The 15,339-nt window shown below is 34.6% G+C and overlaps 1 protein-coding gene across 2 annotated transcripts in view; it reads left to right on the forward strand.

Moving 5' to 3' along the window:
- The window catches only part of SUZ12 (SUZ12 polycomb repressive complex 2 subunit), a 39,234-nt gene that overhangs the window by 11,028 nt on the left and 12,867 nt on the right, over window positions 1-15,339 (forward strand). For both annotated transcript variants that reach the window (XM_019927076.3, XM_019927077.3), the window contains 4 exons: window positions 5,558-5,607; window positions 9,251-9,336; window positions 11,113-11,344; window positions 12,455-12,548. In XM_019927076.3, the coding sequence (XP_019782635.1) occupies window positions 5,558-5,607; window positions 9,251-9,336; window positions 11,113-11,344; window positions 12,455-12,548 (462 nt within the window). The remainder of the gene's footprint in view (window positions 1-5,557; window positions 5,608-9,250; window positions 9,337-11,112; window positions 11,345-12,454; window positions 12,549-15,339) is intronic.

Genomic DNA, 15,339 nt, shown 5'->3' on the forward strand with positions numbered 1-15,339 from the left:
TCCTGGTCCACTGTTAGTAGCTGGAGAAATCCCCTCCAAAGGTAACTGAACTAGAACATCTACTAGATATATTTTCAAACCTATGTTTTTAGTAGGTTGATAAGGTAAAGTACCTTTCATCACTTTTTGTTGTTGTTATTACAACCTAAACTTGTGAATTAGTAATCTTCCTTTTATCATCTTTTTGTACTGTAACAAAGTCTGGGATTTTTTTCTGGGATTCCCATTTCCTTAGTGTACCATGTTCCAGACACTATACTAAGTCCTAGGGGATATAATGATGAGCAAAACAGATGAAGACCATGCCTGTATGGAACTTAACGGCATTTAGGAGAAAAAGACATAATTGTATAATAAATATAATTATAAAATAAGTGCTGGGAAAGAAAAGTACACATAGGGAAACTATGGGTGTATAAAGCAGGAGAATCAGCTCTTGTTTGAGAGTTGGATTTGGAAATAGTGATGTTCAGTGAGGGCTTCCCTGAAGAAATGAGCTTAAATTTGAAACATGAATATAGGAGTAAAATGGGGATAGAGGGTGAGCAAATAGGTGATTCTCGATAAAGGGAATATTATACATAACCTCATTTGAGGCCAGAGTCGCTGACTAGAGAGAGTAGGGAGAGTGACATTTGATGAGGCTAGAGCAGATGGCCATGACCAGATAATGCAGAGCCTCGTAGGCTATTTAAGGATGTTGGTCTTTATCCTAAGAAAGCCATAAATTATTTTAAATAGATACATTGCATTAATGGTGTTTCCCTAGCCACCTCTTTTGTAGATTTAGCTGCATTTTTAAAACTTCAAGCTACTTCGTAAGTTAGTTGTCTTTTCCACCATAATAAGATCTGATGTCTTCCTCCCTCCCCTTTCTCTTTTTTTTTTTTAACAGTTCCGTCTTGATTGTAAGTTTTGAAGTTGTTTTCAAATCAGCATCTTTTCAAACTTAAGTTTTGTTCGTTTTTCAGAATCTGGGCCATAGATTTCTTTGTACATACCTACTCCTGAAGATGCCTTATCATTCACCACTGAACGCATAGGATTCTTAAAATCTTAAGTATTTAAGAACAAATTTTTTTTCCCCAAAACAATCATGTCTCTATTGACTTTCTTTTTTACTGAATGCAGTGGCTGTTTTTGTCACTCTTAAAGAAAATAAACATCTTTTAGAAACAGCTCGATACATACAGTCTTCAGTGTGAAGCAATATACTAATAAGAACACTAGTTATCTTAACATTTACAGTTTTCATATATATTATGTATATGTATACATATATACACTATATAATGAGGCCAGATAGGAACAAATTTTTAAAATGTTCCTTCTTGTATAATCTTTGGCTTTACAATAATCCCTTTATGTTCTGTCTACGATACTTCTGGGAGGTGATTCATTTTTATGTAATGGACTCCCACCCCTCATTCAACTTTATCTTCTCACTGCAAAGTGTTCTCATCCTTAGGTCTGAACCTGGAAAGAGACATTGGATTCCAGAATAATGGGCTTGATGCAGTCACCAATTCCTCAGCTTTATAATACATCATAGCATGAAATGTAATAGTGTAGATGCCAAATAGCTTATCATCACACTTGGGCTATTTTGAGGTGATATCGCCATGACCCTAGAAATGAAGCCTTACACCTGCCACTATCAGATTAATGTGTACAAATTCAAGGCACTAATCTTGGTTTCTTTCCTGCATAAAAATGTTTGTCCTTCTGTGGGATCTGGCTGTTCTTAAAATTTGAGTTTCCTCTCATCTCAAAATGTTAGTCCCTTATGAATTTAAATTTACTTAACCTTATTCTGCAGACTTCTTTAGAATTGTCAGGTACTTGTGTTTAGAATCTTATCCCCAAATTTCACATTCCCCCTCTAGTTTCCTATTGCCATATTGCTTGCTTCCTAAGATACAGATAGGGAACACATCACAAAGATGAACCACATCCTTATCTGATATCTTATCTTGATCATCTAAGCTAGATCCTTTGCTGCCTAAAACTAAATAGGCCTGACCATGTTTCTTTCTTCTCTTCTTCTGATCCAGTTTAACCAGTTAAAATGTAGACACGGTAGCCACAAGAGAGGGAAGAGGGTAAATCAAAGGGAAAGAAAACTGCCCTTTTTCCTTGGACTCAGCCATCAATTAGGCCTCATTGTTACATTTTATTCTAGGTACATATCAAGAGTGTTTACTTTTAGGAAGGGAAGGAGGAGGGGAAATTATGCATAGCAAATCACATTCCCGTTTGTTTTTTAAGTTGGTTAATTGAAATTTGGAATTCCTTTTCTCAAAGAAACGTTATAATGGTGGCTGAATGTGCTTGCCATCTTATTTAACTTATAATGTAGCAATTAAAACTGTCTCAGACCATCCTTTGGTGACCTTTTTGTTTGTTTTTAATTTCCAGTCTTTTGTAGATGGATACTTTTGTAAATGTACTGATCACATACTTGGATGTTACGGCAATGTTAAATTTTTATGAAAGTGGTTAAAGTCTTATTCTCAACTTCTTGCCTTGTTGTGGAATGGTAACAGTTTCCCGAATGACCTCAGTTTGCAGACCACGTTTTGAATAACACTAATTTAAAATATTTTCTGGGGTAGATCAATGCAAGGTATTTCTGTCATTTCACAGCTGGAATCACATTCCCTATAAAAACTATGTAAATAATATTATAAGTACTACAGTATAATGGGTCCTGATCCCTGAACTTAAAAATCTTATTACTCTAGGGAGGACATCATTATCCTTTTGAAAATCATTTGTTGAGTGCCTTTCTGTAAGACACTGCTAGGTGCTAAGGACACTGATATGTCAAAAGAGAACGTATGTGAAAAAATTGTGACAAAAAAGTGGTAAATACAAGTGTTTGTAAAGGAAATTAAGCTCTGGGATGTTTGGGGATGGGTCTTTGTAGAAGAGGGAGAGGGTTTTTGTGTGTGTGTGTGTGTGTGTGTGTGTGGTACGCGGGCCTCTCACTGTTGTGGCCTTTCCCGTTGCGGAGCGCAGGCTCAGCAGCCATGGCTCACGGGCCCAGCCGCTCCGCGGCATGTGGGATCCTCCTGGACCGGGGCATGAACCCGTGTCCCCTGCCTCGGCAGGCGGACTCTCAACCACTGCGCCACCAGGGAAGCCCAAGGGAAAGGGTATTTTGATGGATTGTTTAGTATTTTATCCAAGCCTCACAATCTTGAGAGAGGTTATCTCCTCATTTTATAGATATCAGGTCACAGCTAATACCTGGAGCCAGAATTCAAGCTTGGATTTTGTCATCCTATTCTACTTTCCTATATATGGCTTTAGTAGAGGTAAAAAGGAATGGGAACCGTATTACAGACAGCAGTTAGACAAAAGATTTCGCAGTTTGGGACCCATTAGAAAATTGTAGAAAGGAATGATTCGTTCAAAATCATTTCAAGAAAATTTACCTGGCCTTAGTATGTAGGTTTAACTGAAGCAATTAAGAATAGGATAGACTGGTTGTGACTAATGGATTATCTTCTAACATGGAAAATGTAGAATATTTCTTTCAGTTTTGTTTTGGAGTTTCACCAATTCTGCATTGTAGGTTACATTTATGGAACAGTTTTGATAGGAAAATGCTAATTATCTTTTAGTAAAATGGCACGTAGATTTCATAGATGGTAGATATACTTTTTAAAAATCAACTTTGGGTATAATTAACATTCAATAAAATACACTCACCGTAAGTATATAGTTTGAGTTTTGACAAATGTATGCATTCGCACAAGCATAACCACAATTAAGATATAGAACATTTTCATTACCTTGAAAAAGTCCTTTGAGCTCCTTTACAGTTGATCCCCTTAATGTACTTTTTTTTTTTTTTTGCGGTACGCGGGCCTCTCACTGTTGTGGCCTCTCCCGTTGCGGAGCACAGGCCCTGGACGCGCAGGCTCAGCGGCCATGGCTCACGGGCCCAACCGCTCCGCGGCATGTGGGATCTTCCCGGACCGGGGCACGAACCCGTGTCCCCTGCATCGGCAGGCAGACTGTCAACCACTGCGCCACCAGGGAAGCCCTGTACTTTTTTTTTTGAAGTATAAATTTATATGCATTCCAATTCACTCTTTGGTGTATAGTTCTGATGCATTCAATCAGGTAACAACCACTACAATTAAGATAAACCCTACAGATTCTCTCATGCCCCATTTATAGTCAACTCCCCACTCCCGCTGTGTTTTTGAAATGTATCTGATATGTGTCAGAAAGTAATATACATGAATTACCTGTTTTCAAGAATCCCATTTTATTTTTCTTGATACTTAAGTTATAGTTGCTATTCTTAGTTTTTCCTTTCTGTGTTTATGCTTTCTAACTCTGCTTGGACCCTTACACTTCTACTCCACCATAGTCATTTTGTTCTCTACTGATACCCTAGCATACTTTTCTTAGTACTGTTCTAGAAATGCCCTTCAGGACCTCCACTCTGTAGTTTTTTTAGCATACACTTTCATAGATTACCTCACTAAGAAAATAGAGGCATCCTCACATCTTCTGTTGAAATATCTCACTTACCTCCTGTTTCTCTAAGAAGAAGAAGAGTCCTGGGCAAAGTTACAAAGCTAACCTCTATTATAATATGTCCTCATTTCCAGTCATTACTTGTTCCTTAATGCTCTCTTGCCTCAAAGTCTTTATATAACTCTTCCCCTCTGATTATAAGAATGCGTAGATTGTCACCATCATTTTAAAAAAAACAAAAACATACCCTTTATTGATCCCTATTGCCCTTTTACTGCTATTTACTTTGATTCTTTAGTCAATTTCTTGAGTAAAAGTACTGCTTCCCTTTTCCCAACATCTGTTCTGGAAAGTTATGAATGGCTCCTGATCACGAGATAGATTTCTCTTTTTCCAGTTTAAAGGTACTACAAAAGCCTGTTGATGTTTTTGTTTATTCTAGCCCAACTTAATAGTTTTTCCATTGGTAGTAAATATTTTTCAAAACAAAAGGATCATTATAGTTTATGCTTCCTTTTCATTGCTTCTAAAACTAAAAGTGAAAATGACAAGTTGAAACAGTAAATTACAAATCTATAGCAGATTTGTGATTGTATATTTCATCCCTAATTGAAGTAGAAAGTGATGGTTCTGCATCATTTGTTAGGAGGTTGAATTTCCGTAGCTTGAAAATACTCAAACACTTTTGCCTGGATTCAGCTACCATTTTGACGGGTGGGAAGGGAAAACCTGTCCCCATTTTATAGGTAGAACACTAAAGCACAGTAAATTATCTTGCCTGTTATTTGGTGGTCTGTTTTTTTCTGCCTTGCTTCTTTGGTGTTTTTGTTTTTATTTGTGTGTGTGTGTACGTGTGTTTTTAATGTGTATAAACACACTGTTTTGGATGTCATACTTAACAGGGAGAGCATGGGGTCATGGGCTTGAACAGAGTTAAGAATTAGACAGTCAAATATTTATAAATTAGCTGAAGTAGCTTTGCTTTCAGTGTTATATTTTACAGTTTAGGTTATTTTTATTATAGAATATTAAAGTGATAAAATTTTTTTGTTCTGTTTAGCTTGTCAGCTCATCTGCAGCTTACATTTACTGGTTTCTTCCACAAAAATGGTATGTACTTAAACATATTGGCATTCTTACAACAAAACACCTTTGTGACTGAATTGCGTGTAAATTCATAAAATTATATTTAATGGAAAAGATGATGATGTTGATAATTTAATTTCTCTTTAGTGGATTTCTCCAGCAGTTTCAATTATTGCTTTATTTGGTCAATGGTGGGATATGGAGGAGGTAACTTGCAACTCATTAAACTTTAAAAGTAGTAGTTCTTAAATTTTAGTGTGTGTAGAAACATTTTGACAGTTTGTTTGAAATACGTATACCTGGACCCTACAGGGACTCAGATCTAGCAGGGTTTTGGTGGAGCTTAGGAGTCTGCATTTTAATAAAGCACCAAGGTAATTCAGAAGTACGTTGTCTGAGGAACAAGTTTTAAGAAACTCTGGCTTTAAAAAAAGAATGTAAAAAAAAAAAGAATGTGTCAATATATATGTGTGTAACTGAGTCACTTAGCTGTACAGCAGAGGTTGGCACAATATTGTAAATCAACTACACTTAAATAAAAAAAATAAATAAGAAACTCTGCCTTAAAAGTTTTTAAAAATTGTAAGTAGACTTTATACATAAGGTTGTGTTCATCGCCTGGTTTTCTTATTGCTGTCTTGCTGTCTATTTAAGTTTTAAGTAGATTTTTAAATTATTAAAATAATCAGTGCTGTGTGGGATCATTCTTGCGAAGGTAAACGTTAGCTTCATCTGGCTCATATCTAAATAGATGAAATTCCAGCTCTTACCGCTCAACCGTACCTTTTAGGGCTCTAAGTATTGCAGTTTTAAAAATGGTGTGTAACATTATCTTACCCAACTCAGAGCCATCATCTTTCCAAAGATCGTAAGTAGAAAATAATGGGAAGGACTTGTAATGAAATTAAATTTCTTAGATTTTTTATTTCCAACATGTTTCGAACTTTAAATTATAAAGACTTATGATGAGAATTGTAGTTAATTGCCTTAGAACCTGGAATAGGTGAAGAGTCTCCTGAGTAGAACCCTTTTCTGCATAAACATTTTGAGGTTTTTTTTGTTTGTTTTTTGTTTTTTTTGCGGTACGCAGGCCTCTCACTGCTGTGGCCTCTCCCGTTGCGGAGCACAGGCTCCGGATGCACAGGCTCCGGATGCGCAGGCTCAGCAGCCATGGCTCACGGGCCCAGCCACTCCGCGGCATGCGGGATCCTCCCGGACTGGGGCACAAACCCGCGTCCCCTGCATCGGCAGGCGGACTCCCAACCACTGCGCCACCAGGGAAGCCCTTGAGTATTTTTTTAATACAATAATAAAACAACTGAAACAACCACTGCTACCAATGGGATATATCAATGTGTTAAATATTATATAAAGAAAATTATATAGTCTTAAATGTTACTTCATTAAAAGAGGTGAAAACGTACTGGGTAAAGTTTCAGTTGGTTTCAGAGTGGATAAAATGCCTCTAGGCTTGTCCATGTTAAATTTGTGTGTGTATCCTTTAATAATCATGTAGTGGAATAAAACCTTTATAAGAAACAGGTCAGGTTGGTCATCCTTGGTATTGTTTAGTAAGAAACAAAGTTTAATAATAAGCAGAATGGTTATATTAGAACAGTTTGATAACTAATCAGGTTTTTAATGTAAGAAATTTGAAGTCTGGTCATATCTGTATTAGCAGTTAATGTAACTTTACTTCTAGTTTTGCCTTATATCTGTTCTATTTTTTTATATAGAAGTAACCTCAGTAGCATTTTCATGTTTTTTCCCCTCCTAAATCATTTATAATCATCTTGTAGAGTTCATATTTCTAATCATTCATCATACTTGGTCTTCTGTGATACTTAAAAAGTACATGAACTCTAATACTTTAGAAGCTTATAATTTGAATTTTATAGGTTTGTTAGCCCTTTGTTCTCAGGGGCTTCTATAAAACATATAAAGTATTCATCACTGAAATCATTATGGATATTAATCGAATAATATTTACTAATTAATATTATTTGATTAATTAATAGTAATTAAATTTACTTGAATTAATTAGTTGAAATTAACTGGAACATGGTACGATAAACTTTTTTCCCATCTACATGACAGAAAAGTTCAAAAATTGCACAAATTCACTTGAACTTTATTTTCTTGATATTACTGAAGTAAATGAGAAAGTAAACTCTGTTGATACTTCTATTTCCAGAAAATAATTTCCCATTATAACTTTGAAATTAGTGGAAGTTGGAAAGAAGCAGATATATTGCCTCCCTTGTCTATTCAAGGTATATTCGTAGTTTTTTATTTTAAGAAATCAGGATAGAAAAGCAACATCACAATCCCTAAAATATGATTATTTTTTCTTTTGTTTTTAAATGAAGACTTTTGTTTAGCAATTACTACTTGAGACTGCTTAGATTGAATACACAAAGATTATTAGGGTACTATTTTCATGGTGAGTATTGTTCAGAGAGTATTTTTGTTACTGCATTTTAGATATTTGGTTATTTTATGGTATATTAATTTATTTTTATTGTGGATGCAACTTTCAAGAGACTGATTGAAATGTATTTTATGTATACACCCTGAGTAAGAAGAGTGTTTTCAAGTAGAAAGAAGTATTGTCCAAAATCTCAGAACAAAAATTATTTTATTTCTGTATATGTTTATGGATTTACCTATAATATATAGAGAACTATATAGAAGTACATAGTAGTTTGATATATTAGGAACTTGATGAATGAATGATTAAATATTTAAGTTTTTTGGACTATTAATGCCTTTGGGATTAAAGACAAGCTGTAGGGAAGTATTCTGGAACCTTAATTTGCAGAAGCCTTTGTTAGTTCATTGATATAGAGAATATAGACTATTACTTTAAAATTAAATTTCCTAAACATTATAAACCAAGAGATTTCCCTAGGTAGTAAATAATATCTTGATTTTTGCTATCCCATTTAGGCATGTAAGTTTTATGTTTAATATTTTTTGAAAACTTTTTAAAATCCCTTTGGTTATAAGTTTTGATCAAATCAAAGAGTCTTTTAGTGGGCTTCCCTGGTGGCACAGTGGTAGAGAGTCCGCCTGCCGATGCAGGGGACACGGGTTCGTGCCCTGGTCCAGGAAGATCCCACATGCTGCGGAGTGGCTGGGCCCGTGAGCCATGGCCGCTGAGCCTGCGCGTCGGAGCCTGTGCTCCGCAACAGGAGAGGCCACAACAGTGAGAGGCCCACGTACCGCAAAAACAAAAAGAACAAAACAACAACAACAAAAAGAGCCTTTTAGTTTAAATATCTGAGCATTCAAAATGAAATGAAATATGTAAAATAGTAACCAGTTCAATTTAAATGTATCTTAAACTAAATAATTTTTCTAATAGATTTTAGAAGAAGGAAAAAAAATTTTAATGTTTATTTTGTGTGTTAACCTCTCCTGAACTATTTCATTTGTGCTTTCTACTAAGAAGCCTTAACTGTATTTGTCAAATTTGAAACTGATTTTGGGAAAAAGGAACGAGTAAACTTCTGAGAAGACTTCATTATAGGAAGTCTTTTTTGTAAATTGTCAGACTTCTTATGAAAATGAATACTATTTTTTAAAAATAGATTTTAATCACTTCTCAGCCTTTTGGCTAAGATCAGGTGTAAAATAGATTTTAAAGTATTGATTTTCTATTTAGATAAGCCATCACAAAATTCAGAAAATGAACAAAATTCTGTTACCCTGGAAGTCCTGCTTGTGAAAGTCTGCCACAAAAAAAGAAAGGTAATGTATAGGATGATACTGGTAGATGAAATGGAATAATTTTTTTCATTGAATATGTTTATGCATATATATTGTTTATGCATATAAACCTTAAAAGCTTTTAAATATGTTGATGGCTGAATTGTAAAACTGATAACCTCTTTGGCCAACCTCCCATATCTTCATTTTTTTTCTAATCTGCCTATAGGTATCTGCATAAAACTTTCTGTTACAGGAGTATGACAGTGAAGGGAAGAAGCTATCTTTTAGCATCTTAGGACATAAATTCAGTTGCTTCCTGCCACTCTAGTCTCTTAGCTTATTTGTTTTAGCTATTTGTACACATTAATGTTTTAAATAAGGGCTAAGAGAGAGTTTTTCCCAAAAGGATTATCTTGTAACACTACTCTCAGGCAAAGAAATTTCTGTTTCTAGCATTATCAGCCATTAACTTATAAATATATTGCTTCAAATTTTTATTTATAAGAGGAAATCATTTCACCATGGAAACAAGTATTATGGTGGTTAAATTTCCTGGGCAACCCACCAAAGCCAACAGATATACTTTTAGTAGCCTTAAGTCCTTGGGTATTTTAAGAATGGGCGGGAATTCCCTGGCGGTCCAGTGGTTAGGATTTCATGCTCCCACTGCAGGGTGCCTGGGCTCGATCCCTGGTCGGGGAAGTAAAATTCCGCAAGCCATGTGGTGAGACCAAAAAAAAAAATGGAATGACCTGTATAGAGGTTCTGATTGCTCATGCTTTTCCAAAATCAATCACAGTAAGGTGATACGGTGAAAACTGTGCTAGAGCGTTGGTATGGAATAGACCAAGGTGATGGGAGACAGCAGTGTAAGTATTAAAAACTCTATAAAGTTAGTTAGTAATACTCCACGCTCCCACCCAACCCCCATACACAACAAGTAGTGATGTGAAAATTCAAGATAATACTACTATTTAGGCAAAAAAATGTGCCTATAACTATAGTATGGTCCTTTTTGTGTTAAAAAAAATAATAGGCGTAAATGTTTTCTTCAAAGGATATATACAGCCAATTGCTAATATTAGTCTTCTCTGGAGTATAAGACCTGGGGGATGGAGGAGACTTTTATTTTTCTCATTTTGTATTCTTGTAGAGCAGAATTTTAAGACCATAGCATGTATTCTGTTTGTTTTTAAAAAGAAGTTACCCAAAATAATGTACTATATTTTCTTGTTAAAAAGGTCTTCTGCATCTTGCAATTTTTCAGCTTTGCTCTTTCAGCATAACTCTAGTTATAGAATTACAGAATATTACTCATAAGATGATTAATGTTACTTCTTATAAACAATATATTTAAATATATGGATTTACTATTTCTCAGTGTTGTTGATAATGGGGTTATTGTAATAATCTTTTTTCATTTCTAACAGTCCTATGAGTCATTTTGTTAAAATAGAATGTTTAAGGGGAAAAGATTAATTTACATGAGTTGTAATATTTTAAGCATGGTTTTTGTTCTATATTTCTAACTTAAAACTTTCAGATGACCATCAGCTAAATATTAGATATACTATTATATCATTATTTTCATTATATTGAGGATATCCTCAATTGTGCTATTATTTGAAAGATAGTTGATCCAAATTTTCTTTTTGCTTCATCACAGTTTTCAGACATATGGTTAGAATTTCCAAATGGCATGCCATTTGGAAATCATGGCCTATACCATATTTCCTATAGCTGTGATTAGAGGTTTTATTGTAATTCTTACAATTGCATATGCATAAATAAATATAATAATCTTTGCCTTTGCAGGATGTAAGTTGTCCAATAAGGCAAGTTCCTACAGGTAAAAAGCAGGTGCCTTTGAATCCTGACCTCAATCAAACAAAACCTGGAAATTTCCCGTCCCTTGCAGTTTCCAGTAATGAATTTGAACCTAGTAACAGCCATATGGTGAAGTCTTACTCATTGCTATTTAGAGTGACTCGTCCAGGAAGAAGAGAGTTTAATGGAATGATTAATGGAGAAACCAATGAAAATATTGGTAATTTTTATTTTAATAATTTTACTAGATTTTGTTGTTGGAGATTATTAAGGTGATCAGTGAAAATGATTGAACTAATACATCTTCGTAGTATTCATAATTGTGTACAGAATATTTCTTTTTTTAGTTATTTTCATAATTATTTAGAGGGAAAAATGGTGCAGAACTAGAAATAAATGCATGTGTTCTAATAGCATGGCCTTTATTTGCAAATCTCTTATAGTCTAATGAGATAATTAATTTTATGGTAGATTGGCCTTGCTCTTAGACTTTTGGCTATTGTGTTGTACTAGGTATTTAATCTGTAAAATTCTCATTGTTGTATGATGGAACATTTCATGCAGCAAAAAAAAAATACACATATATATATATATATAAACACTGGATGGAAAAGACTGGTATTTAAATTAGTCTCTCAGCAAACAATGAATTCATTCCCCCCTCAACATTTTATTGTGAAAAATTTCATACATACAGAACAGACAAAAGAATTTGGTAGTGAACACCTATCTACCCACCACTTAGAGTCTACAGTTAACATTTTATTATACTTACCATACATCTATCCTTGTATCCTCCCAACAGTTCTGAATCCACCTTTGAGGTGATCATTCAAACAACATATAGGTGCTGGGGACACAAAGATGATTAAGAAATCCAGTCCCATCTTCCAAAGGCTCATAACCTAGAGTATGGAGATAAACATAAAATATAATTGCAGCTAAATGATATGTGGTATAATAGAGGTATTTGTGAAGTTCAGGGGAGAAGCACCCAGGAAGAAATAATCATTGAGTTTTGAAGTTCCTGGAAAGTAACCATGAATGAGGAGGGTTTTCTTCTCCTTGCCTAGCAATAAAGATCATTCTGAACAGAAAATAATATTTGCAAAAATGTGGGATTAATAATGTCAATGAATATCAAAAAGTAAGGACATACACATAAGGTTGAGACGTAAAGTTGAAGAGTGTTTGGATATTATTATATTGTAACTTAAGTTTATTTGTACCTCATTTGGGATAAATGTAGTATGTTATGTGAAGGGACTATATATCATAAGTATGTTTTTGCTTGAATATTTGATTCATGAGAAATGTTTGTCAAATTCAGATGTCAGTGAAGAACTTCCAGCTAGAAGAAAACGAAATCGTGAAGATGGGGAAAAAACATTTGTTGCACAAATGACAGTGTTTGATAAAAACAGGTAATGTTGATGGACAAGCAAGGCTCCCATGTTTTAGAAATGTTTTTATTTTGAAGCAGAATATAGTGGTGATACTGTTTCTTTGCCTTTGTTTCTCTTTATTCTTATGGATGAAAAAAGAAATTTGCAAATACTGAACTTTATCACGTAGAAAGCAATAAACACATATGAGGAACTATTTGAACGGCTCAGTTAAGATTGTTTATTCAGCTAGTATTTTCTGAGTGTCTCCTCTTTGTCAGACATTGTTTTAGGCGGTGAGAAGGCAACAAAACCCCTGCCCTCATGGAGCTTAACTTCTAGTGGAGGAAACAGACACCACCCCCCAAAATTGTATCAACTAATGTCACTTAGTGGGAATGCTGTGAAGAAGAATAAAGAGAATAAATGGTGGTTTTTGTAGAGAAAGCCTCTGAGAAAAGGTCATATTTGAGCAGAGACCTGAATAAAGTGGGCCCCGTGCAAATCTTGAGATTATGTATTTACTAGAGTTAAGGAAGAAAAGTGTGTGTAATCATCATTGTGTGGCTCTGTGTGCATTTGGCACAAGGTAGCAAGGAACACTTGGATGTATAATCATCTCTACGGTTTTCGTTTGGGAATGAAGCATCTTAGTGCCAGTAAAAGAACCTCTGGGAAGCAAATACAGCATTCTTTTTTGATAGGGTTGGAGGATGAAACCTATAATACGTCATGATTTCTTGTCCTAGGCTGCTCACTGGTAGTTAACACAGTTCACTGTTAGGTATAGGAGAAAGAGCCAAGAAAAGCAATTAGTGTGTTTCTCCTGCTCTTTAAAAAGTAAATTGTTGTTTTAATGTAATCCACTTATTAGCCGCTAGGGTAAAGAAAGGTTATAGGGCTTTTAATGGGAAAGCAAAGGTGATTAGGAATAATGCCATGGATTTTGCTACCATATTGTCATAGAATATATCACTTAATGTCACTTAATGTTACCGGCAGAAACCAATATAGTGTTTTTTTTAAAGTCAGAAATTTGAATGTGGATCAGAAATTTAAATGGAGAACAACAGAAACATATATGCTAGGAGATAGGGGTTGTGTCTGTGGGAGAAGCAATTAGGCTGTTGTTGCACACTGGGCTTCATCAGTGTTGGTAAATGTTCTATATATTTTAGGCAGCATGAGGGAAGGGGTACATTATATTCTTTTAAGAATTCTTTCTACCTTATATTAACATATTCCTTGTACGTTAAAACAAAAAAACTGCTTTTTTTAAAAAGTACCAAGAGGAAATCATGGGAGAATTTTCTCCCAACTTCTTTTGAAAATTTCCAAACCTATAAAAAAGTTGAAAGAACAATACAGGTAGTAATTAATACCCATGTACCCTTCACCTAGATTCATCAGTTGTTAACATTTTACCACATTTGCTTTATTTGTGAGTGTATTTTGTGACAAACCATTTGAGGGTTAGATCATGACGCTGGATTTCATTCCTTATTCATAAACACTTCATTCAGCGTATATCTCCTAAGAGCAAGGACATTTCCCTCCATAACCACAGTACGCCTATCATATTCAGGAAATTTAACATGATACAAAAAATACAATACTCTCTCCCCAGTTTCCTCGATAATGTCCTTTTCTGTTCTCCACTCACCCCAGTCAAGGATTGCGCTCTGTGTCAGTTGCCATATCTATTCAGTCTCCTTCAATTTGGAACAGTTTTCCAGCCTTTTTTTTTTTTTTTTTTTTTGCCTTTTATAACAACACTTTAAATACAGGCCTGTAGTTTTGCAGAATGTCTTTCAATTTGAACTTTTGTGATTGTTTCTTTATATTTAGATTCGGGTTAAACATTTTGGGCAGGAACACTAATTGGTGATGTGTTCTTTGTGCACGTCACAGACACAGCTGATATTAGGTTTGATCACTTGGCTAAAGTGGTATTTACCATATTTCTCCATTTTAATGGTCCCTTTTCACTTTAATTAATTAATATGCAACCTGTAATAATTAATACATGAAACTGGATAAATGTCCTTTTGCTCCCAAGTCTTTTTTTTTTAACGCAATAGTTTAGCATCCATTGATGATTCTTACTTGAGTAAATTATTCTGTGGCTGTGGCCACATGGTAACTTTCTATCAGTTCTTCCATGTTTGGTTTGTTGGCATTTTTCTGTGAAGAAGAGCGTTCCTTCTCTCAACCTTTTTTTTTTAATCAGTATGGATTAACAAATTCCAGTTTTATTCAGTCTGTTTTAATCTATTGATGTTGCTATTTTAGTGCTCAAATTGTCCCAAATTTTGTCAGGAGGAGCCCTTCCAAGCAGGCTCCTAAGTCCGTTTGACTTGTTTTTATTTATTTATTTCCTTGTTTTGTGGAATATTCTAGATATTCCAGGCTTTACATTCTCCTTTTCCTACCTCTGCTCTGGAATTGGCTATTTCTTCAAAGGGTCGTAGTTCTTTCAGTAGAGGAGAAGTATTTGCCAACCAAGATCTGAGGAGTTAGATGTTATAAAAATTCTTTTTATAATCTCTGAGAAGCTAAAGTCTCCTTAAAGAATAACCAAAATTAAAAAGCCATATTGAAAGAGTATGAAATATGGAGTGAAATTAAAAAACTTCTTCTGAAAACAAAAACGCCATCATAAGCCAAGTCAAAATAAAGATGACAAGTCAGGAGAAAATTAATTTCAACTCATAATGTATAGATAGATGCCTCATTCCTTTAATATAAAAAGATTATACTAAGTAAAAAGAAAATCACAGGCCAATAGAAGAATGAGGAAGGGATATCATGAAAATGTTTACAAGAAAAG

The sequence above is a fragment of the Tursiops truncatus genome, chromosome 20 (assembly GCF_011762595.2).
Source record: "Tursiops truncatus isolate mTurTru1 chromosome 20, mTurTru1.mat.Y, whole genome shotgun sequence".
In the NCBI taxonomy this organism is placed as follows: Eukaryota; Metazoa; Chordata; class Mammalia; order Artiodactyla; family Delphinidae; genus Tursiops; species Tursiops truncatus.